Here is a 26,079-nt window from a genome sequence, read left to right as displayed (position 1 = left end):
GTTACATCGACGCTAACACCGGCAGGATGGTTATCCATGACCGGAGGATAACTTCAGAGCCACCCTTGGACCCTTTCAGGATCCCACTGAAGAGAAAGCTGCCTGTGGACTCAGAACCTGTGCTTTGCGAGTCTTTCGACTCGCCCTACCAAGACCCACTATCATTCTCTCCCACACACTCCGACACGGATGCGTTGGCAGACTATATGGATGACCAAGTCCCTTACCACGGAGACATGGACCCTGATGACCAACAGGACCCTGATCAAACTTGGGGCGACCCTGCAGACCCCAGTGCACCTCTAGATGCACAGGACCCTCAACTCTATGGAGCGAAAACATCTCCGACAGAGGACACTGCAGCGTTCAACGCTCTTATTGAACGTGCTGCAAATAATCATGACGTGCAGCTTCACTCTGGCACTGTGGAAGACGACTTCCTTATGGACACTTTCGCTTCCTCGGAAAGGCATGTAAAGACTCTACCCATGCTGAAAGGAGTCCTCAAACCAGCCAAGGACAACTTCAAGGAACCCACCAGGGCACGGGTGATAAACCCCAGGATCGACAAAAAGTACAGATCAGCACCTGGGGACCCTACTTACATCAGAGGCCAATTACCTCTCGACTCCATTGTCGTTGCGAATGCTCGCAAGAGGGCACACTCGCAATCAACAGGTGACGCTCCTCCCCCGGACAAAGAGTCCAAGGTTTTAGAGACCTCTGGCAAGCGAGTTGCCGCACAGGCTGCCAACATATGGCGCATAGCCAACACTCAAGCGCTCCTCGCTCGCTACGATAGAGCGCACTATGATACAATGGAGCAACTACTCCAACATCTCCCTGACCAGTTCAAAGAAGGTGCAGAAATTCTTATCAGAGAGGGACAGCTACTCACAAATGCTTCCATCAAGTGTGCACTAGATGCCGCAGACATGGCGGCCAGGGCCATAAACACAAGCGTCATGCTGCGACGACATGCCTGGTTGCGAATCTCCGGGTTCAAACCTGAGGTGCAAAATTATATACTGAACCAACCTGTCAACCCCGACTATCTATTCGGGCCGGAGGTTGACACGGCCCTTGAGAAAATAAAGAAGGACACAGACACTGCAAAGTCCATGGGGGCTCTCCAGACTCAGTCCTTTCGGAGCAGCTCCTTTCGTCGCCCCGGAAATAGGGGAGCAGGTAGAGGGCAGGGGTCACAGCAGACATACAGCAAAGGCAATACCCAAACAACCTACAATAAAAACACCCGGGGTGGATATCGTGGCTCCAGTACAAAGGGCAGAGGACGCGGCTACGGCAACACCAGGTCCTCCCCCAAGAACAAGCAGTGACGCCCTCTCCCTTCCTCCCGACCACATAACACCTGTCGGGGGAAGGCTACAAAGGTTCCTGTCCACGTGGAACTCCATCACCACGGACAGGTGGGTCAAAGATATTGTCAAATACGGTTACTGTCTAGAACTAACCTCCACTCCACCCACAATACCTCCAAAAAACCGTCCTATGTCCTCAGAGCACTTAACGCTCTTACAGCAGGAGGTGCACAGTATGCTTCTAAAAGGCGCAATGGAGGTCGTACCCGTCCAAGAGCAAGGTACGGGGGTGTACTCCCTGTACTTTTTAATACCGAAAAAGGACGGGTCACTCAGACCTATATTAGACCTGAGACCCCTAAACAGATACATTCTTTCCGAGCATTTTCACATGCTCACTCTACAGCAAGTCCTCCCGCTGCTCAAGCAGGGAGACTTTCTGGCCACACTGGACCTCAAGGATGCGCATTTCCACATACCCATCACACAAAAAATACCTCAGGTTCACTGTTCAAGGGCAGCACTACCAGTTCAGAGTCCTTCCCTTCGGAGTGACAACGGCACCAAGGGTGTTTACAAAGTGCCTAGCTACTGTGGCGGCACATCTACGGAGGCAGCACATACACGTCTACCCTTACCTGGACGACTGGCTCGTTCAAGCAAAGTCAGCCCAGCAATGTGCCAGCCACATGTCCCGCACCATTCACCTCCTTCACAGTCTGGGGTTCTCACTAAATTACCCAAAATCCCATCTACAGCCCGCACACGTACAACAGTACCTAGGTGCGACTATAGACACTCTGGCGGCCACAGCTCAGCCAAATTTGGTGAGAATCAACAGCATGCAAATGCTGATTTCAAAGTTCAAACCTCAACACTCCCTTCCGGCGCGAGTGTTCATGCAGTTGATAGGCATGATGGCCTCCTGCATCTTCATAGTCCCACACGCGAGACTACATATGCGCCCGCTTCAGGAGTGCTTGGCACGTCAGTGGAATCAGGCTCAAGGACAATTGAAAGACCTAGTGTTGGTGAGCGGTCGGGCATACAACTCTCTGCATTGGTGGAATCCACAAAATCTTTGCAAGGGTCGACCGTTCCAGGAGCCTGTTCCACAAATAGTACTGACAGCAGACACGTCTCTCCAGGGATGGGGAGCTCATGTACTCCACTACACAGTGCAGGGACTATGGACCACACAACAGAAGAAAATGCACATCAACCTTCTGGAACTGATGGCAATCTTCCTAGCCATGAAGGCATTCAAAGTACATCTGTGCAACAAGGTCGTGTTGATCCGGACGGACAACATGACCGCAATGTACTACATACAGAAGCAGGGAGGGACGCACTCTCCACAGTTGTCTCATCTGGCTCAGAGCATGTGGAAGTGGGCCATTCAGAGGAACATGTTCCTCATGGCGGAACACCTCCCAGGCAAGGACAACCAAATGGCGGATCTGCTCAGCAGACACAGCCACCAGATGCACAAGTGGGAGTTACACCCATCAGTACTCCAGCCGTACTTCCAGCAGTGGGGTCATCCAGAGATAGACCTGTTCGCCACAAGCGAAAACGCAAAATGCCAAAGCTTTGCCGCCAGGTTCCCACATCCGCAGTCGCAGGGCAATGCGATATGGATGAACTGGTCCGGCAGATTTGCGTACGCTTTTCCCCCAGCACCGTTGATACCGCTGGTGGCTCGCAAACTCAGACAACACTCCCTGACACTCGTCCTAGTTGCTCCTACGTGGGCACGCCAGCCATGGTACACCACCTTCCTCGAACTTTCCGTGGTGCCGCATCAAAGGCTGCGGATCAAACCCGCGCATTTGACGCAGAACCATGGAGAGATTCAGCACCCAGATCCGCAACAGCTGAACCTGGCGATCTGGCTCCTGAAGTCCTAGAGTTTGGCTACCTCAACCTGCCACCTGACTGTATGGACATCATCAAGGAGGCCAGAAGACCCACTACAAGAGCTTGCTATCCAGCCAAATGGAAAAGGTTTGTTATTTACTGCGGTAATAATGACATTAACCCGCTTTACGCATCCATCCAAAACATCATTTGTTACCTCCTACACCTATACCGATGCAATCTAGCGTACACCTCTATACGTGTCCATTTGACCGCAATATCAGCCTATCTACAAACCAGGCAGCACCTCTCTCTATTCAGAGTGCCTGCCATCAAAGCATTCTTGGAAGGACTCAAACGAGTTATTCCACCAAGCCACCCACCAGCTCCAATGTGGAACCTCAACCTGGTCCTCACACGCCTGATGGGTCCACCCTTTGAACCTCTCCACTCATGCGAGATTCAATTCCTCACCTGGAAAGTAGCCTTCCTGGTAGCGATCACTTCTTTAAGAAGAGTTAGTGAACTCCAGGCACTAACCGTTCAAGAGCCATTTATACAGGTTCATGCCAACAGGGTCGTACTACGTACCAACCCCAAATTCATGCCCAAGGTAATATCGCAGTTCCACATGAATCAAACTATTGAACTGCCCGTTTTCTTCCAAAACCCACAAACTGTCGCGGAAAGGGCACTCCACACACTAGATGTAAAAAGGGCCCTCATGTATTACATCGACAGGACCAAACCCTTTAGGAAGACAAAACAACTGTCCGTTGCCTTTGCCCCACACCACAAAGGTAACGCCATCTCCAAAGCAGGGATAGCCAGATGGATAGTTAAGTGTATCCAAATTTGTTATCAAAAGGCAAAACGCACATTAACTATTCCCCCACGAGCCCACTCAACACGTAAGTTAGGGGCCTCCATGGCTTTTCTAGAAAATATTCCCCTGCATGATATATGTAGAGCAGCCACCTGGTCCACTACACACACGTTTACCAAACACTATTGTGTAGATGTGCAATCAAAACAGCAGGCAGCTGTAGGACAGGCTGTTCTCAAAACCCTTTTTCAGACCGCTGCAGCTGGCACTGGTAGCCGCCGCTAATAGAGGGCACTGCTATTCTATGCACAGATATGAATTCAGCAGCCCACATGCCTCGAACTGAATATGCTACTTACCAGTATGCATCTGTTCTTGGCATGTAGGGCTGCTGACATTCATATCGCCCTCCCTCCTCCCCGGCGCCTGTAGCAGCTGCAGCTCTCAGAATTACTGTAAGCATGGTCATCACTTTCTGTATCTACTCCATCACTGCCACAATGGCGAAAAACAATCTGAGGATGGAGAGGATGCCCATGCGCACTGTAGTCCAGGGGAGGAGTCGCCTATCCAAGGATACTTCGAAGACTCTTCCAGGACAACAACGTGCAAACATCCGGACCCAACACTAGGCGGCGATCTATGCACAGATATGAATGTCAGCAGCCCTACATGCCAAGAACAGATGCATACTGGTAAGTAGCATATTCATTACTTTTATAACAGATCACCATATTCAATGCTCCAAATAGAGAAAGAGGTTGCTCCAAGGTGAGTGTGAAAAAGGAAAGTGCTCGTGAGGTAGGACAGATATAAAGGAGGGGAATCCAAAAGGCCAATTCAATAACCAATCAATTACACATGCTGGTATCCTTAGTAAAACTGGTCGTGGTTCATAGTGGCACCAGTTTTACAGATAGGCCTATCCCTTATGGATTTACAAATATTCATTTCATGATTTTCTGGTGACGCACAGAGAACATTCATCTGTGAAAAGGCAGGGCTCGGATGATATCCGGTACAGGCCCACTGGGGGAGAGTGTCGACATTTCGACCCTGGTGCAATGAGGGTAATTTATATCCTCTGCAGGCAAGTCTTCCTCAGGACGGGGGAAGGGGAGGCAACCTAGGGTGGGGTACAGTCAGGATACAGCCCCTGAGGAAGACCCGCCTGCAGAGGATATAAATTACCCTCATTGCACCAGGGTCGAAACTTTGACACTCTCCTCCAGTGGGCCTGTACCTGATATCATCCCAGCCTGCCTTTTCACAGATGAATGTTCTCTGTGCATCATCAGTTATTGAATTTGCCTTTTGGATTCCCCTCCTTTATATCTGTCCTACCTCACGAGCACTTTCCTTTTTCACACTCCCCATGGAGCAACCTCTCTCTCTATTTGAAGCATTAAATATGGTGATCTGTTATAAAAGTAACTAAATAATAAACAGTCACTATTGGAGCGAGATTTTGTGCCTTTGTCTCTTTTGAGGATATCTTGTTTGCATTGTAAAGAAAATGGTGGTACGTTAATGATACAATGCTAATTCTATATGTACCGGATGCCCTTTGACTAATGAGTGTTTTTCATACCTGAATTGTAGCTTTAAAGAAGTCTAGGAAAATCGTTTCCTATACCAATCATTACCCAGGTCCGTGGACAATTGTGGGTTACCCCATTAAATCCTAATGGATGCTCACCATAGCACAACGGATGCCTGGATTATGCTAGTAATGCCCACCATTATACTAGGGCCACAGTTGTGCCAAGGCTGGAAACCAGAAGGATCAGGGATTAGACCACATATCAGCCATAACCATTAATATGCCAGGAATAGGTACATATAGGCCAGTCATGCTCAGAGTAGGTCTATGATGACTGCCAGCATACCACAACTAGACCAAAAATACTAAAATAGTCAAATATGACCATCGTTATGCCATTGGCACTATTATGTCAGGAATGGACACAATTATGCCAAATATAACACTCTTATGATGGGGCTAGTATATATATTTGGTGGTTCTTGGCACCAGGCACAGTTTCAGGAAGCAATTGTGTTTATTATGGGCAAACACATAAATGTTGATGAACCTCTTAATTTTCTCTGGTCTGGATCATACCCTGTTCTCCTCAGGTCTTGAGCTGATCATGCATCTAACTAACACATTTTCACTCTGACTCCTGCAGTCCCGCACTTTGGTGGGTCAGCACTGATTACAGCTCAGGCTACTGCTGCCATACATTTTTGATGGTGCACTGTTTACACACATGTTGTGACTGATAAAGGAGGGACTACAACATTGTCAATCTCCTTGTGGCTTAATTAGATTGAGATTGGATACAGACTGGTATGTAGCAGGTCCTATAAGCCAGCACAGTGTGTGTTTGAGTGTTAGTATCAGTTACTGTGATAAGTTTGGCATGGCTGTCACTCTTAGGGTCTTGAAATGATCAGTTCTGCCTTCTTTAATAGGCACCAACTCTCTGAAATTGATACTGGGCTTGACTTCACCTCAGAGAGCTACTTTGAAGGTACTGGAGAGCTTCCAGTAGCTCCCGAGCTACACGTTGGAGACCATTAGATCAAAGAAGCAAAGATGCACCACACTTTAGTGAAAAGCAATCGGATGAAACAATATGGTTCAGATCCAATTGAAGAGACAGATAAGTATTCCTTAATTTGGTCTTTTTATTCCAAGTTCATTAGGCAGCAGACATTACAGTGCGACACAGCCGACGCGTTTCGTCCTGTAACAGGACTTCTTCAGGGCTGTTAAAAATACATAGACATACAATTATAAATACAAATATATACAACCATAAAAAGTGTCAAATATTAAATGACAATCTAACAAACACAGCCTACACTGAGACAAACAATTTTCATAAATTTATACTTTCAAAAGAGTAAGTATAACCGGACATGTGCGAAATCGAGGTTGTACTGATTTTCCTCAGGTCCAAATTAGTGGACCATCCAATGCAACCGGGCTTTTCAACATAACATTTTGTGTTTAACATGTTCTCCCAATACAATTCTTATATAGGAAACAAACAAATGAAGGTTCCAAGGAGGAAGAAAAGGAGGGAAAGGAAAAAGGAGGGAAAATGAAGGGCAAGGAGTGCAGTATCTTATGCTCCATATGCCAATCTACATATTGTATATTAAGATGATAATGTGTTAGCTGAATATTCAAAACAGATTCCACCTAACAATATAGGGAATACCATAAGAGAGGTAGGTTCATAGTGTACCTACCAAGTTATGTAAAAGATTTCTTGTTTACGTTGTGATCGTTGTTAATACGATGAGGAAAGGATCTTTGATGTAGGTTCTTTCCTTCCATACAAGGTTATCTGAAATGTGAGACCATATCTATTATTGATAGATGGTATATATATTCATATTAGATTATGTTAGGTAGGCGGACATTAATAGGAATACTCTTCCATCTCCTTATAGTATTACACATAATGAAAGCAAAAGCCTAGAACTTAATTAAAGTCTAAATATAAATCAAAGCTGAGTCTAGCTTAAATAGACCCCACTCAGACTGTGGTCGTATAATGAATGACCCAGATGTCCACTAATACTGTGGGACAGAAATGTGTATATAAATCTGTCTTTAACCCCTTCGCTGCGGCGGAAATTCCGCCGCAGCGCTGGGGGGTGCGGGGGGGCAGCGCGGTGCTCATGACGGAGCCACTCCGTCATGAGCCACGGTTGGGCTGTGCTCATGACGGAGTGGTTCCGTCATGACTCCGCCCACGGCGCTAATCGCCCGCACAGGCGGGGAATTAGCGCCGCGTGGGCGGCACGGCCGCAGCATGACGGAACCACTCCGTCATGAGCACACGGCAACCGTGGCTCATGACGGCGTGGTTCCGTCATGAGCACGGAACGAGTTAAACATTGATGAAGATAAAAGACCATGTGATAAATTCCAATATGACATACCTTCTCAGTGTCAAGTATGTTCTGGACCGTTGAGTTTCTCATCGATTTGGATAGCTGATTTTTTTATTAAATCATGTCTTTCAGAGAAGTGTTTATAAGATCTGAAGTAAAAAATGACACAACTATTAAAAGACCGAGTTATGCCCAGTCCAATTTATTTTGTTTTATTTTATATTACGACATGCTAGACTTATAACTATGTCGATGAGTCCATACTCTAACGTATCTAATGTTAAGACGGCCTGGCGGAGGTACACGTGTTCTGCTGTGCTCCTATTAAAATGCGATCTCAAGGGTATTGAACAGGCGTGACTTCTTGAGCGGTAACGTCTAAAGCGAACTTGACCCGTCAGTCCATATTTAGGTTTACCTCCCTGCTCTACAATTAGCGAGTCGTAACTAATACAAGGGATTAAATAGTCCCACCAGACTCTAACAGGCATGCATGCCCCCTATCCTGACTACTGTAACGATCCGAGGATGGAGGCCATTCTGGGGCTAGGTGTGGTTGCTTGGATTAGCAGTGTGATGTGCTGGGTGAGGCACAGGATGCTCTCTTATCTTGCAGGTTGCAGTGGAGAAAGTGTAAAGCACAAAGTTTGTAAGTACGGTAACCTAATTTAAAGTACTGAAATGAGTAACACGTATGAATAACAAGTTTCTAATTTCAAGTGTTATTTTTATTAAAGAAATAGTTGGTGGTGCTGATACGCCATATGGAAAAGGAATTTTCAGCCTGGAATTGCTCATCCCGGAGAGGTAAATGTTGCACATGAATGTGGCAGCAGGAAGTTTGAGGAGGAATTAGTTGACCTAATTCTGATATCTACTTCCCACAATGCTTCTGATTTCTAAGTATAATTTGCAGGATATTGCAAGTCGATTAGCGCATTTTGTGGCATACAACTGCACTTTTTCAGAAATTTATTTTATTCGCATTGATTCGTTTTTAACAATAAAAAAAAAATGCCAACTCTTCCAACAGGATGTATTTTGATGTTAAATAGGCATGTTTAGACTAAAACATTAGTGGATCTTGCTACACAACCATTTATGGCAATATTCCTAGGCCAAGCCCACACTGGAATGAGCATTGGGGGTACACGATGCTGGTCTGCAATCTGTTAGTCTCGAACCATTACTACAATACTGATCTCTTACAATATCATCTTGAGTGGACACGAATTATAGCAATTCTTTTTCCTCCAGGGGTCATTGTAACAACTCACGTTCTCAATAATTTTTTTGTTTTGCAGATATCCGTTTGAACCCCCGAAAATCCGTTTTTTGACTCCCATCTATCATCCCAACATTGATACTGCAGGAAGGATTTGTCTGGACATTCTCAAACTGCCGCCAAAGGTATGAATGACGAAGAGCTTTAGTGGGGGCTTTTAGTAAAAGGTTTTAAGAGACCACAGTTTCACTGCAAGTGACAGTCTTCGACAAACACATTCATCATGACTTGAATCTAGGACAAGTAGCGGCCATTTAGTTCTGTTTTTAATTATTTTGTACACAGAGTTCAGAATGAAACTTGTCTTTTTTTTTTTTTCTAGTGATGCTTCTTTTATATTGTCAGGGTGGAATCCCAAGTTACTTCACACCCAGCTGTTCTTGCAATTTAGTGTGTATTATGTTCCAGCATGTTTGAATGCAACTCATAAAGAAAACTTATTTGTTTTCTTCTGTAAATGAAAAGTCGGGGGATGGGGGAAGCAGGCGGGAGGGATCCTTATTGCTCTTTTTCACGTTGCATCTTTGAAATACCACCTTGTGAAGCAATTTGTGGTTCACACACCTGTACATTGTCTCCTTGGCTCCCAAGAGAGAGATGGTCTTTCTGATAGAAATGTTTTATTTGTAACTGCTTTCAATAATGCTGCTGCTCTGTAATTATTTTCTCCTTTCCAAAGGGGGCCTGGAGACCTTCTTTGAACATTTCCACCTTGCTCACGTCTATACAGCTGCTGATGGCAGAGCCCAACCCTGATGATCCCCTCATGGCTGATATTGTAAGCTTTAGTTCTTCAATGTTACATTTTTGTTACATGAAACGTGCAGCTCAGTCACTCCAACAATGATACATATGGACTGATCGTTTAAATGAATATTTGCATGGTCTTTCCACGCTGTTCATATAAAGCTGTTCACAAAACGAATGGAATGAATAGGAATGGAGGTCAGTTCATGTGATGAGAACGAACAGGGTGGATTGTTGAGACTATTTTGTGTTGCTTGAGTGTGTAGGGCAATGGAGATGATCTTGATTATAAGTAACTGTGCCACCTACTTTTCAGGACATCTATGTTCCTTTCCACGCACTAGCACCACAGCCTCTCACTGACGTTCGGTCAGAGGTCCGCTATTCATTTTTATTGTTAAGGAAAAAATGTTAGTCAAGTATCCATGAAGAAGATGGAGAAATTACAAGAGGGACAGATGGCTCAGTCTTGTTTCCTACTTCGCTACTGTAAAGTCATGGTTTTAGAAATGCATTTGATATTTTTGCGTTGTCTTCTCTAGACTGAGCCATCTCGTTCTTTGTGATGGTTGTTCTAGATTCTGAAGACCATATCCCTCCTAATGGGACTTCCTTGTTGCCAGAGCCTTGTATTTATAATTTCCAGAGTTGTAAAAGGTTGTCTCTTGCATGCTAGAGACCCTTGTGGTCAATTTTTAAGGTGTGAAGTTTGAATTGTAACTGTATGTAGGACAGTAGGATATGCCTCTTATGTTGCCCCCACTTTTTTTCTGATGTTTATACTGGTTTCTGGCTATAGTCTGGCTGGGACCCTGCTAATCAGGGCCCCAGCCTCTCTGTTCTCTCTAAACAACATGGAGTGCATATTAGGTGCACTAGTGATTGGATACTGTGGTGCTTTATGAGTCCCTAGTATATGGTACCTTAGGTACCAAGGGCATAGGTACTTCACAGGCCTACCAGGGGCTGAAGCATGTATTATGCCACCCCTGGGAAGCAGACTAAATCTGACACCACGGGCCTGCTACTGCAGCCTGGGTGAGGTGGTGCTAGCACCCCTCACCGAGATATAGGTTCACTATATCTCTCCTGCACACACATTTAAACCTATCAGTCACCCCTAAGGCAGGCCCTATCAATCCTGAGGGCAGGGTGCTTGGTTTCCATGTGAGGGGGGGCCTCTGCCTGAGCAGGGCCCCTCTGCAGCTCTCAGAGTCCATTCTCTGGGGTTGTTTGTGAATGCGGTCAAATCATATACTCTTAAGTGCATTATAACCTAGCTGTAAATGCTAAATTTGGGATGGCTGCATCAAAACATGTCGTGCTTGGTGTCAAACGCTTTGGAATCATACCCCCACACCAGTAACTGGTGTGGGAGTATGATCCCACCCTTCTAGAGGGATAGACATGTACCTACTGTGGAAACACGGTCGAATCCTGAAGAGCCCTGGCATCACAAAATGGATGCCACCAGTCACAGACACTGGGCTGCCCTCCTGCTGATGACCGAAACTCGCAGTGGAGGAAGCCCAACAATAGGTATCCTGTCACAGGGAGGTGTGACCACCTCCCAGACAGGGTTTAGTGTATTGGGGCTGGGTGGGTGCACTCCTAGAGTGCTTTGAAGTCCTGCACTGGGGGAGCAGTAGGCTCCTCTGTGCATACACCAGTTCAAACCGGCTCCGGGGCTACCTGCCCCTGCTCTGGCGCGAAACTGGACAAAGGGAAGTGGGTGTAGCCACCCACTCCCCTGACCCTCCCATAGGTGGGGTAATAGAGCTAGTCCCTCCCTTCCTTCCAGTATAAGTTAGGGAACCCTTGCGATTGCAAACTAGATACCCCTGGACGACGCTCTGAAGACGAATCCCGGACCTTAGACGTTCCACTACCTCTGGAAGACAGAAGAATCTCCCTTGGAGTCAAGGAGTGACACCCCTGCTTGGCAGGCACCCAAAACTGCAATCAACGGTCGCAAACTCCATCGCTCCTGCCGGGGCCCGAAGTCCCTGCAGCCCAGGAAGAGGATTTCCTGACTTCTCCAAGGCCATCGTGAGTCCCCAGCGACTCTGAGGCAAGTGGACCCCACGAGTGACGAGGAACCGCAATCCCTGGGTACCGTGCACTATTTTCGAGTGTAACCCCTTCACGACGTTCTACGAACCTGTGCTTTGGGCCACGTGTGGTCCAAGCCTCTAGCAGGAATCCCTCCGAAGATCAGAGGCCTACCCCGTCCCGAGTGACCGTGGGCCCCTGTTGAGTGGATCCTCCTGAGGCGTCTTCGCGATCCCTTGCCGGTTGGCTTGAGGGTCCCCTGAAGACTTTCCTACAGTTCCCAAGGGCTCCCCTGGTAGCTCCAGGCCTGCCCTGACTTACCCTCACTGGGTGAGTCCCTCAGACCTTGCTGGTCTGCACAGCTGACTTTTTGTCCTTTCCCCGAGACTTGCTGTTACCAAGGCTTGTTGGCTCCAATCTGGTCACCGACACCGCAGTAAGCTGCAGACTTCATGGGACGACTGTGGGCATCCATCTTCCTTGCCCTGGGTCACTGCCAAGTGACTTTGAACACTGTGTCCCCTCTGCTTTCAGGTCTCCCTTCTTCTGAATCCAGCCTTGGATTCCACCGGACACTTCTCCTGTCTTCACAAGCAGCAAGTCTTCATTGGCTCCCATTGAAAACGACGCCGCGACCCGACACCAAAAGACACCTATGCACCCGGCTTCCCTGGTGAGGTAACTCCAGCACTACGGTGCTCCTGTGGGTTTAGGCTCTAGAACTACTTACCCTGTAAGTGACTTGCTTGTAGACTCTCCCGAAGTATCCTTAAACTCTTAATTTCTAATCGCGACTTGCTTCATTGAAGCCAATAGGGATTCGCGGCTGTGTTCTCACACTGCATGCGTCTCCCGTGGGTCCTTTACTTACCTGCCTTGGGTGGTTTCGTGAGGCCCCAGCGCTTCTGAAGGCCCTAGGCCTTGTCCCTTTGCAAGTCGTTGTTCTTAAGTCTCTTTTTTAGTATATGGTCTGGTACGCCCCTAGGGCCCCAGCCATATTTGTGCTTAACTTATTGTGAAACATTGATTGTGCATATGTTCCTGCCTTCTAATCTCATAAAGAGATTAGTAGAGAGTTGTTTAGTAAAACATACATATATATTTGATATATATACCTGTGTGGTATCCTTTCATTTGGTAATTCACGAGATTATAAGGTAAAACTGCTTTACATTCCTCTAAAGACTTAGCCTGAAGGCTGTTCTCCACAGCTACCACTAGGATAGCTTTCTTGAAAGGTTGTCTTAAACCTACTACCATAAGAGTCGAATTGTACTGACATCAATGTCTGGATGCAAACCAATCATCTGCAACTCAATGCCAGTAAGATGGAGATCATTTTTTTCAGGAAAGCCCAAGCTCTATGGTCCAGTAATTGGTGGCCTCCCAATCTCAGCCCGTGTCTATCTTCCAAACTGGTGGTTCGTAACCTTGGGGTGATGATCAATAATAACTTGTCCAGGAAAGACCATGTCAATCATGTGACGGGTATCTGTTATGGACTAATGCAAAGTCTTTGCAAGATCTTCCAATGGATCCCAGTTGTATCCAGGATGCCGCTGGTCCAAGGACTAATCATCAGTCTGTTTGATTACGGAAATGCCCTGATGGCATCACCAAACTCCAGGTGCTACAAAATACAGCTGCTAGACTTGTATTAAACCTACCCTCACGGTCCCCGTCGGCACCTAGTCTGAGAGCTCTTCGCTGGCTTCCCATCAGGAAACGCATCCATTTTAAGATCAATTGCCTGGTCCACAAAACCATCCATGGGAACGGGCCATGCTGTCTTGCTAAGAAACTAACTCACCTGGTATCAACCTACCAAAACCCTTAGGTCCTCAACCAAATATCTTCTCACCCCTTGTAAGATTCGCACCGCCAGAAATGGTGGCAGATGCTTCGCACACCTCGCTCCTACTCTGAGGAATTCGCTCCCTCTGCAGCTACGTATCAAAACTGACCACATACAGTTATGGAGAAATATAAAAACCTGGCTATTCTTATCTCTCTTCTTCCTCCTAGTTTTCTTCTCTTTTTTTCTCTCCTCTTCTTTCTTTCCCACCCCGAGGTTTTTGCCAGTGCTTTGAGACCCACGGGTGATATGCGCGCTCAATACTATCCTATGACCATGACTAAAGCAACGCTTCCGATTCCTTTGCTTTCAGGCCTGAGCTAGCTATGAATTAATATGGTTGGCTACTTCCATCTCCCTATCAGCTACTCAGCATCTCATTTAAAGTTCTTGTCTACTGGAGTGAAATGATAAACTCCACGGAATTCAGAAAATGTGGCAAAAGGAACAGAATAGTTTCTTAATGTATCCTCTACTTCTGCTCCTATAGATAGAGAGCAGCAGGATGCATGCCACAGCAAAAGAAACATTTAAAGCTTTAACTACAGCCCTCAAAAGCAGTAAGCTCACTAGAGCTTTGCGGGTTTGGGCTCCCTCGGTGGAGCGGGGAGCCAACGCTTAGAAGCAGGCAAGCGTGGTTTCAGCGCAGCACCTACCTGGCTCTTGGGGCATTCACAACCATCTCCAGCATCGTGTGGATGCCCGGTTCCCCTGCCGCTGCCGCCTCGCGCCACCTGAGGCTGCCGCAGGGTTGAACCACAAGCCCCAGCATTCCCCTTTGCCCCGCCTACTTACGCAGGACTACGCGCCCGGAGGCGCTACTTGTTCAGAGGCTCCCTCGGTGGAGCGGGGGGACAACGCTTAGAAGCAGGCAAGCGTGGTTTCAGCGCAGCACCTACCTGGCTCTTGGGGCATTCACAACCATCTCCAGCATCGTGTGGACGCCAGGTTCCCCTGCTGCTGCCGCCTCGCGCCACCTGAGGCTGCCGCAGGGTTGAACCACAAGCCCCAGCATTCCCCTTTGCCCCGCCCACTTACGCAGGACTACGCGCCCGGAGGCGCTACTTGTTCAGAGGCTCCCTCGGTGGAGCGGGGGGACAACGCTTAGAAGCAGGCAAGCGTGGTTTCAGCGCAGCACCTACCTGTCTCTTGGGGCATTCACAACCATCTCCAGCATCGTGTGGACGCCCGGTTCCCCTGCCGCTGCCGCCTCGCGCCACCTGAGGCTGCCGCAGGGTTGAACCACAAGCCCCAGCATTCCCCTTTGCCCCGCCCACTTACGCAGGACTACGCGCCCGGAGGCGCTACTTGTTCAGAGGCTCCCTCGGTGGAGCGGGGGGACAACGCTTAGAAGCAGGCAAGCGTGGTTTCAGCGCAGCACCTACCTGGCTCTTGGGGCATTCACAACCGTCTCCAGCATTGTGTGGACGCCCGGTTCCCCTGCCGGTGCCGCCTCGCGCCACCTGAGGCTGCCGCAGGGTTGAACCACAAGCCCCAGCATTCCCCTTTGCCCCGCCCACTTACGCAGGACTACGCGCCCGGAGGCGCTACTTGTTCAGAGGCTCCCTCGGTGGAGCGGGGGGACAACGCTTAGAAGCAGGCAAGCGTGGTTTCAGCGCAGCACCTACCTGGCTCTTGGGGCATTCACAACCATCTCCAGCATCGTGTGGACGCCCGGTTCCCCTGCCGGTGCCGCCTCGTGCCACCTGAGGCTGCCGCAGGGTTGAACCACAAGCCCCAGCATTCCCCTTTGCCCCGCCCACTTACGCAGGACTACGCGCCCGGAGGCGCTACTTGTTCAGAGGCTCCCTCCGCGTCGCGCGCGGGTCGGCGCCGGGAGAAGCCCGGGACAAGGGCGGGACCGTCTGTGGCCGTCCGGGGCCTGACGAGGCCGGGCTGGGCCACCCCTCCAATAGCCACTACCACAGAAGGTAATTAGTGTGATTGTGTATAACTGGTAATTAAAATGGTGAAAGGAAAAAGCACCAGATCAAAAACTCCTGCTGGTGCTACACTAGATTCATTTTTGGTTAGGGCAACGACTCTGCTTGCACACGAAATAGAGTTGACTGAAAGGAGATTGTCCTTGGAACCTGGATGTCCCTCACTGAGATGCCAGGGTTCGCCCGCTCATTTAAACTCCCAAATTAGTAATCAGGCCTCCCCAGGTATTCCACGAGATCTAGTTGGCATTGAAGACCCTAATCCACATCTGACCCCAAGTGGTGGAGACTGTAATTCAACAACCGACATTCATCCAAGTCCACCGATCTCTATTGAGTCTTTAACATCACCGCCTAAGCTAAGAGAGACCAGAACCAGGAATACGTTGACCGTCCATAACCCTAGGGTCCTTAAAGCGACCTGTGCTACGAAAAAGAATGTTTTGCAAAAAAAACCTACCAAAAAGCTTCATCAGCCTAAAGCAACCCTTTCAACATCCAACCTACCTGTCCCTCATGTCATTGACCAAACGTCAATTCGGGATGATTTACTAAAGAAATTAGACTCTATCATTGATCCGATAATCGACAAATTGGCAAGCATCGAAGTAAGGATCTCCAAGTTGGAGTCACGATTTGATAATTTTCCAGCAATAGCTCAGAACAATGTTATCCTAGATGGTCCCTTACATGGGCCTCAGCCAACTTCAACAGAAAATACTCCCATGCCAGGGACACAAGCCGCCCAACCTTCGATCATAACAGCTTTATCCGTAGCGCAACCAGAAATCACTAGGAGCTCACAATATCTTAATGCTCCCCAAAATAGAGCTGAAGGGCCCTGTGCATTAGCCCAGCCGGAAACATCTAAAGCTATACTCACTACGATAAATACAACACAAGTACAACCAACGTTCCATTTATCTCCTCTAGCGGCTCCTTTGGCGTTGGTTCTGGCACAGGTACCCCCGTTATCACCTAATCAAAGAGAGACTACTATCCATCTAATGGACAAATGTGCATACTGGATATCGTCAAATCTCAGTGCCCCTGAATGGGTATGCCAATCACTCGTAAGAAAGATCATTATGGCGAGAAGAGTTGACTGGGTGGGCTCTCAGGAGAAGAAGCTAAAAGGGGACTGTGGCATTGTGCACTTTTCAAGCACTAATGTTTTGCCTGTGCTTCTTAGAAACTTTTTTCCCCCTCAAAGGAGATCGTTTGAAATAGTGCCTCTAACATATGATTACTTCTATAATAAACGTCAATTCAAAATCCCAAGCTTGACCAGGGTAAAAAACTCTATGGTACAGTCTAGTGCCCCCACCATAGTCAGTTCACCCTGTGTTAATACAGTATCACTGTCCAATAGATTCGAAGCACTTTCCAATCTGGAAGAATGTGATTGACTCGGGATCAATTCTTTACCTTTTACACAAATCCCAAACAAACACATGAAAGTACATGCTAATGCTATTGGACCTTGTTTTAATCTATATACTCCAACCCATTTGTCAACTTATTGTGTATTGCCTAGTTTTAATCAACCAGACGTAAGCGAAGAAGTCAGTAACCCAGCTAATGTGGAGACTCCTTGTACCGAACGCCAACCAACCATAGCCTCCCCCCTCAGATCTTAAAATCAGGATTCTATCATGGAATATCGCTGGTATAAATTCAAAGATAGATAACCCAGAGTGGTCTAAGTTTATTTCAGAATATGATGTCGTATTATTCCAGGAGACCTGGTCGCTTGTGCCTACACTGTTCTCCGGGTTTTCGGCACATACTGTAGTAGCGACTAAGGGGAAGAGGGGTAGACCTTAAGGGGGCCTCTCCATATGGGTCGCAACTCATCTAGACTGCACTATCTCTGAACTAGATCTGTTTTCAGTAGATCTTCAAGGTCTGGCTCTTTTATTCAAACCCAATTTTAAACTAATTGTTATTAACGTTTACTCACGTCCATCTAGCCTATCTCAAGATTCTCCGATTTTCGACTTATCTACTAGTTTACCAGACCTACCTAAACATGATAGATTAATAATTGCGGGTGACTTTAACTGTCAATACGAACCGCTAGTTGATCTCCCATATATATTAGAAAACGAGGAAGATAATTGTAATCTAATACCAGATCCCCAAATCCAGAAGGTAAAGGCTTGGACCCCATTAGTTATGCAAATTAATGCATTTGTCCTTACGCATTCATTGAGGGCCTGCAATGGTCGTCTAAAATCAGACCAGCCAGGGAAACCTACCTTTAAAAGGGACAATTATTCCTCCCTAATAGACTATATTCTGGTGGAGGTATCTTCTTGGAATAGCATTGTAGACTTTACTGTCATTTCTAGATTTGACAGTGACCACGATGCGTTGTTGCTTGAGCTATTAATTCCTGTCTCTCAAGCATCTTCTACTACTGGCCCTATGGCCGACCGGAACCTTTTTCTGGACAATAATAAAAGAAGAATTAGATGGGATGCAGTTAAACGCACCCCGGACAAAATCTTAGAACTCTATGGGCTGATCCTCCCAGCGCTTCTCGAAACTGAAAGGTTATTTACCCCACTTCCAAGCGATTGGGACTTACAAGCGGTAGAATCAACTTACCTGCATCTTACCTTGGCTCTTAAAACATTTTTTAATCCCCCATCAACTAAGTCCAGGCATAATCACTTTTTTAATTCCTGGTATACTAAAGAATGTAGGCAGGCAAAATCCGCTCTTATTAATGCAATAAAAACAAAAAATAAGGCTGTATTGAAGCCCTCCAGGAAGCTTTATTACGAGACTATTAAAAATGCAAAAAAGTCATGGGAATTTGAGAAATGGGAGGCCCTCAAAATTGCCCTTTCTAATAAGGACATGAGGGGATTTTGGAAAATTATCGCCAACTCGGGCAATAAGGACGAACGATCCCCGACTCTACCGAATATTGCAGCATCTGCCTGGGAAGCTCATTTTAAGTCATTGTACTCAACTGGAGATGATCTGATTCCTACGGAGGGTCCTCTTCAGCTAGCACAATTTGACTCTTTAAATGAAATTACGGCGCAAGAAGTCGAGGGTGCTATTAAAACCCTCTCTACATCTAAAGCACCTGGCCTAGATAAAATCCCCGGGGACCTATATAAAGAAGAACCCTTGATCTGGGTTCCTTATTTATGGACCTTATTTAACGCCATCATGAAAGGTATGAATATCCCAGATAAATGGCTAGGAGCTGAAATATTCCCCATTTTTAAAAAAGGATCACCGTTGCTTCCTGCAAATTATAGGCCAATTAGCCTAATAGATGTAGCACAAAAGCTGTTTGCTAGAATTTTACTTAATCGTCTGCATTCTTGGATGGAAGAGATGAATATCTTGAGTGATTTACAGGCAGGATTTAGGAAAAGGGTGTCAACTGTTGACCAGCTCCTAAGGCTGCAATTATTATTCTGGAAGACAGTATCAGTGGAGGGTGGCAGCCTCTATCTGATATTTGTCGACCTGAAAGCAGCTTTTGATATGGTCCCAAGGGCTAAGCTCTGGGCGGTATTGCACAAGCTGGGAGTCCCCTTGGACCTACTAGCTATGATCATAAGACTGCACACTGGCAACTATGCGCAGGTCCGATATGGTAAGGCAGGCCAATTAACCGCGCGCTTTCCAGTCAACAGAGGAGTCAGGCAGGGATGCGTGCTAGCCCCTACCCTGTTCTGTCTTTATGTTAACGCTTTGGTTAATCATATTAATAAAACGGACCGTAGTGACTCCCCTAGACTTAATGGTAGAAAGGTTCCAGTCATGCTATTTGCAGACGACACCCTTCTGCTATCCAAATCCCCGATGGGCGTTCAACGTGTTTTAGATAGTTTTTTAGCATTTTGCATTGACCATGGGCTCGAAATAAATATTTCGAAAACTAAATACATGGTTTTTAACCCAGCTAATACAACTCGGCCTAATCCCACACTCAATGGAACAACTCTAGGAAGGGTCTCACTATTCGATTACCTAGGGATCACACTTTCTGAGTCTTTTTCCTGGGCTCCCCAACTAGACAAAGCAGCTATGCGGCTTGCCCAACTATCTGGTGCGATATTAAGAATGGCTAAATATACCACACACAGGGCCCCTGGCCCCGCTGCAGAAATCTACAAAGTGCAAGTAAGAAATGCAGCTCTATATGGGGCAGAGTTGTGGGGCCATTCTCAGTTGAAAGGTCTTTCTCTATTAGAGAACAAGTTTATTAGACTTTTATTGGGCTTACCGCAAAGCACCCCTTTAGTACCACTACGTCTTGATCTGGCAATACGACCAATAGATGAAGAAGCTGGCCTACGTCCTTTAACATACTGGCGAAGACTTTGGCTCACAGATGAGCTAGGGTCCTATTGTCGTGATCTTAGTTCAATAATTTCAGTTAGCACTTCTAAGAAGTTTCCCTGGCTTGTCTATATTAAGGAGATGTGCTACAGGATTGGTTTGCCTGAACTCTGGACTAGTCCTGGGGTATTTTGTTTGACGCTCTCTCGTGTCAAACTGGTCCAGGCATATAGGCAGCATAAGCTAAGTGTATTACAACAAAACACAACTCTTGGCAGTCTTTCGAGACAGTTTTTGTTAAATAAAGACCAGTATATTTTTGAATCATTCCTGAATGAAGTGCACCCATCTCTGGCAAGGAAACTATATATCCAATTTAGGCAGGGCACCTTACCTCTTAGGGACTTTACTAAGAACTGGTCCAAACAAAGAGAAAAAATTTGCCCAGCCTGTGGAAGGTCGTCTGAGACAATAATCCATGTATTGTTTCTTTGCGTTGCATATAGAGCCCCCAGGAAGTATTGGCTCATTCCTCTATGTAGGAGCTTAGGATTTACAAGATGTACTGAAGCCTATCGCATTTTAGCCACCGACACAAGTACTGTTGTAGTGTTTGCTGTTTCACGTTTTTTACATGCAATGTGGATTAAGCGTCTTAAGTACTAAAGAATCGTATGCTGCTATGTATATTTTCCATGGTCTATTTTAAAATCAATTTCTTAATGTTTTTTATTATGCTCAAGTTTGCTTTTTATATGTATTTTATGCAACTTTTATGATCCTTTGATCGAAATAAAGTTTACAAATGGAATGGAATGGTAACCTACCTAGTGATGACCGGCAAGACTTTAGTTAGTCATCGAAGATAAAATGTTATCCAGTCATATGTGTCTGTCGATGTGGCACATATGTTTGCTTAAAATTAGTGTCATGATCAATGCATGTTGAGATTTTTAAAAGGTTGAAGGAAACTCGATTCTTCGTAAAATGTATTTATTTCTTGGGTTCATCTGTTTGTGGTTACCATGCAAATCATCAAGGGTATAAAATGAAGAATGAAGCGGATACTTTGCAAGTGGTGAGTCCAGAAGGGAAATAGTACTCCTAATCATAGTGGAAGCATTCAGAGAATAGGGTTTAACCATATTTTCAGTTTGCACCATGCCACCAGCAGCAAGGAAAACAATTACAGCAAAGATCTTGATTTCACCAGCACAGGAGGAAGGGGACAGAAATCTTCAACAATGGCTAGGAATGCACCTCAAGCCTCCAGACAATTAATACCCTCACTGTTATTCTCTCTGGCAGTGAAGAGCATTGCGCAAAATCCAAGCGTGATTTTGGTGCTGTCTTTTTCAGAACCTTGTTTAAGATTTTGTGGTACAGAGGCAAAATGCATATTGGCATACAGGTTATATATAATACGGGTATAATTGAAAATCACAATTCAATATGGCACATAAACATGGGAGAGTTTAATGCAGAAACTATGTGGGTGACTGTGGAGGCAAAAAACCCTTACAGTCAAAGTGAGAGGCAATAAAGTGCCACCCACCCTAGTATAACAGGAACAAACATTGCTGATAAGCCGGAGGGAGAGCTGGGACTACATAAACCCCAACTGTGCAGTTCTGCAAACATATAACCTGAGCCTCCATGATAAGCATGTGCATTTCTACATATTTACGGAATGGATTCTGTACTTTTTTCAGATGTACTCATCTTATCTCTTATTAGTGTCAGTTTTTCATTGAATAAGTTGACCAACACCGTTTGGGGGGCTGAGGGAGGTGGACAATTTGCAGGAACGAGCAATGGTGAGCCTTGTGGCAAGAATCATGTGAGTAGGAAGTCTGTCTGTTAGGCTGACAAAAGGTACTGAAAAGATCAGGACACTGGAGATGCGCAGGTACGTTTTTATTAGGCCAGCAGGACCGATGCGGCCACTTCTTCCTTTAACAACTGTAACTTCCCAACAGTCCCCATTCTAGAATCCAACCCAACAACATTCTACTCATGCCTTCGCGCGCAACCACGTGAGTGGCCAGAGCAGAAGCAATGCAACCCAGCACATCTTTCCCCAATACAATAAACAAAAGAAAATTAAAAACCATAAACATTCAAATTAGAAATATTTCTATAACATGTCTAAAAATACCTTAAGCTTGTAAGCATTAAGCTCTTTAACATAGCAAAAATAAATGTTGACGGCCAGGCAATTACCATTAAATTAATGCATAACATACTCTCGGAACTTTGTTGGCAACCTAGTTATCCAGTATTGGGGTATCATTCATAGATTCACATGCCTGAATCATTCCCCGTCGCCGAGGCGGGAGTCCCGGTAGATAAAAAAGTAGTGCCAAAAATAATTAGTAGTAGTAGTAGTAGGCCCAAAGAAAAAAGGCCCTATCTACCTCGTTATGTAAAAGAACCCAAGAATTGGTAACAACCAATCAGACATCAGCACCCTTCTAGAACCCTCTCAGCAGAGCCAGCTCTCCTCAGATTTTCACCGCACGTCGTGTGGAAGGGAGTCTCCCTGAGTGCCTACTCAGTTTCTTCTTTTTCTTCAGTAATGTCTGACAAGAAAGCTTTGTTTAAACCCTGCAGGACCTGTGATAAGAAGAGGGTCCATGTAGACGACCAGCATGAGGAGTGTATTTACTGTCTGCATCCTAAGCATGTTGCTAAGGATTGTAGAATTTGCCGGACTTTCCCTCCCAAGACCTTAAGGGACAGAGGCAAGAGTATTATTATGGTTGAAATCTTCCTCGGCTGAGGAGGATGACAGGGCCTCGACATCTAGCAAAAGGGCTAGATCTATTGATAGTTCTTCCAGTGAAGGGAGAAAACATCATAAGGCCTCTCATGTAACTTCTGACCATTCGCAGAAGTCACAAGACTCTGAGAGATCCAAGAAGTCTTCAGCTTCTAAAACCGTGAGTAAATCTCAGGTTAAGACTTTGTCAGTGGGATCGTCATATACTATCTCTGTGACTTCTGCTGCTCCTCTGTCGACGGCTACAGTCTCCACTACTTCGATATCTTCACCTATCATGTCTCCTAAAACATCTAAGACTCCGTCGACAACTGCGTCGACGTCGAGCATGAAGGAAGTTCTGTCAATGACGACATCGTCGATGAGGACATCGTCGACGAAGACCCCGTCGACGACGACGAAGACCCCGTCGACGACGGCGAAAACCCCGTCGACGACGGCGAAGACCCCGTCGACGACGGCGAAAACCCCGTCGACGACGGCGAAAACCCCGTCGACGACGGCGAAGACCCCGTCGACGACGAAGGCGACGACTACAATCCCGACGACGACGATCCCGACGACGGCGAAGACCTCGTCGACTATGACGATCCCGTTGACGCCTCAGAAGGCAGCAATTCCGTCGACGACGGGAAGCCCGTCGACGAGAGGTTTCCTTAAAGCGATTCCACCAACTACTCATGTTACGCCTATTGCGTACACGCATATTCAGTTAAACTTTTCACAAACAGAATTACAGTAATATTTCTCCTTTGCTGCCTTCGCATATCTTAGACTCTTATGCAGAAGAGGATGATTTTGAAGAGGAGGATGATGAGGGTCCTTTCGGAATAGCTCGGCACCCCTCGGATTTACATATAAAGTGTCAAGAGGTGGATGAGGAAGAAGACTATCATGAGCATGCTTACCAGGAAGGCCTTGCTACACCAGTTTACAGGCATCCTTCAAGGGATTGGGATCGTAGAGAAACGAGTCATCTCCCGCCTACACTGATTCAAGATCTTCAGGCCATGCTGGCGGATTACCGCCAACGCTTTCCTCCACAACAACCTCTTCCTAATTTACAACCGACTGAAGAGTCACAAACGGACATTACAAATTCGCCGCTTCACCCTGCTGGTTCGGGGACGCAATCACACCATGATACCATTTCCTCTGATGAGGAAGATATCGAAGAAGGTGAAGTGCCGGATAAGGACACCACTCTGGATCCTTGGGATGACTACATTATTCCCATGCCTTCTCCACCCATTCCTCAGCCATCGGATTCTCCTCCAGAGGATATAGGTGGCTTTCACAATTTAATGCAACGTGCCGCAGTCAGGTTTCAACTACCAGTCACTGTGGAGCATACGGATTGTTTCCTCCATGATTTTAAAGAGGAGCAAAGGAAAATTACCAGAGCAATTCCCATCATTGATTTTCTATGGAATGAGGGGTTAAAAATTATGAAGACACCTGCTTCCGTACCTGCGGTCCTCCCTCGTATTGACAAGAAATATCGTGCTCCTCCAGAAACGCCTTCTTGTCTAATCTGTCATCCCCGACCAGATTCCGTTATATCGCAGGCTGCTCAACAAAAGTCCAGAAATCCAGCTATGCCGATATCAACGCCGCCGGATAGGGAAGGACGAAGATTGGATCTTATCGGTAAGAAGTTCTCTACTATGGCGGCAACTTCTATCAAAGCTGCAAACTCTTTGGCCATACTTGGTCGCTATGACCGCCAGATGTGGTCAGAATTCTCGGAATTTATAGACCTCATTCCTGAAGATCGTCAACAAGAGGCAAGGAAGATACTTCTAGAGGGAGAACGAGCCGCATCAGAGATCATAGACTGTGCTCTGGATATTGCTAATACCAACTTTAGACAACTTGCAGGGGCTGCAGTTCTTAGGCGTCAAGGATGGCTTAAGGCAACATCTTTTAGGCCAGAGGTTCAAGCCAAAATCATTGATATGGCCTATGACGTAGAATCCTTATTTGGGAAACATATAGACGAGGCCCTCCTAGCGATCAAGACCGATACGGATACAGCTAAGTCACTAGCTGCTCTCCAATACAAACGGGGATCTTTCCGTGGTGCAAGAGGACGAGGTTTTGTATCAAGGGGAAATCATCAAAGTCAGCAGAACAGACAATATCAATCTCAATATAGACAGCCTTATGGACGATCATCATACAGGCAATCTTCCTCGAATAGTTTCTCTCGTCAGGGAGGAAGAAGGCGATCGAACAATCAAGGTCGCGACGGCAACAAGAAGCAATGATTTACACTGGACGCCAGTCATCCCTCCTTCCCTTCCAGTGGGAGCAAAGATATCAACTTTTGCACACAATTGGGAAGAGATCACCTCGGATCGTTGGGTCATCGACCTAGTCAGAAACGGTCACACCCTGGAGTTCTTAAAACAACCTCCTACTGCCCCGCCCAGGGGTCCCCTCCCCCTCGTCTTCACTTATTGTTCAAAGAAGCTTTAATAATGCTCCGCAAGAACGCAATAGAGAAGGTTCCTTCGTCCCAGAAGGGAACCGGGTTCTATTCTCGATTTTTCCTCATAAAGAAAAAGTCAGGGGAGTGGCGCCCGATTCTGGACCTCCGCAAGCTCAACAAATTTCTAAAGAAGCAGAGTTTTCGGATGGTTACGCTGGCCGAAGTTTTGAGCTGCCTGAACAAAGGGGATTTTATGGCTTCTCTGGACCTGGAGGACGTGTACTTCCACATTCCTATCCTTCCCAAGCATCGCAAGTACCTGCGATTTTGTAGTGGCTGGCGTCCACTATCAGTTCAAAGTCCTCCCGTTTGGGCTGAAATCTGCTCCAAGAATTTTTACAAAGTGTCTCGCACCAGTAGCAGCGACTCTAAGATCTCAGGGAATACAAGTATTTCCGTACTTGGACGACTGGCTGCTCAAAGGCCCTTCGAAGCAGACTACCGTAGAGGCAGTTTCAGCATGCCTAGGTCTATTCTCAAACTTAGGCCTCACTCTCAACAAAAGCAAATCTCAACTGCTTCCTCTTCAAAGGATTCAGTTTCTGGGAGCGATGCTGGACACCAGACAATGCAAGGCATTCTTGTCAGAGGAACGTCAGCTTCGTTTACAAAAGCTAGCACTATCAATCGCAAGAAGAAAGTCAGTTTCTGTCCGGATGTTTGCGTCTCTTCTGGGGATGTGTTAAT

The 26,079-nt window shown here is 46.5% G+C and overlaps 1 protein-coding gene across 1 annotated transcript in view; it reads left to right on the top strand.

Moving 5' to 3' along the window:
- The window catches only part of LOC146772885 (ubiquitin-conjugating enzyme E2 T-like), a 105,018-nt gene that overhangs the window by 42,920 nt on the left and 36,019 nt on the right, over positions 1-26,079 (top strand). The window contains exons 3-5 of the mRNA XM_085639729.1: positions 8,658-8,727; positions 9,225-9,330; positions 9,885-9,983. Of these exons, the coding sequence (XP_085495855.1) occupies positions 8,658-8,727; positions 9,225-9,330; positions 9,885-9,983 (275 nt within the window). The remainder of the gene's footprint in view (positions 1-8,657; positions 8,728-9,224; positions 9,331-9,884; positions 9,984-26,079) is intronic.

Source organism: Triturus cristatus, chromosome 12, assembly GCF_964204655.1.
Source record: "Triturus cristatus chromosome 12, aTriCri1.1, whole genome shotgun sequence".
NCBI classification, from domain to species: domain Eukaryota; kingdom Metazoa; phylum Chordata; class Amphibia; order Caudata; family Salamandridae; genus Triturus; species Triturus cristatus.
Note: the sequence above shows the minus strand (reverse complement) of the source record. Positions and strands in the feature narration are given on the sequence as shown.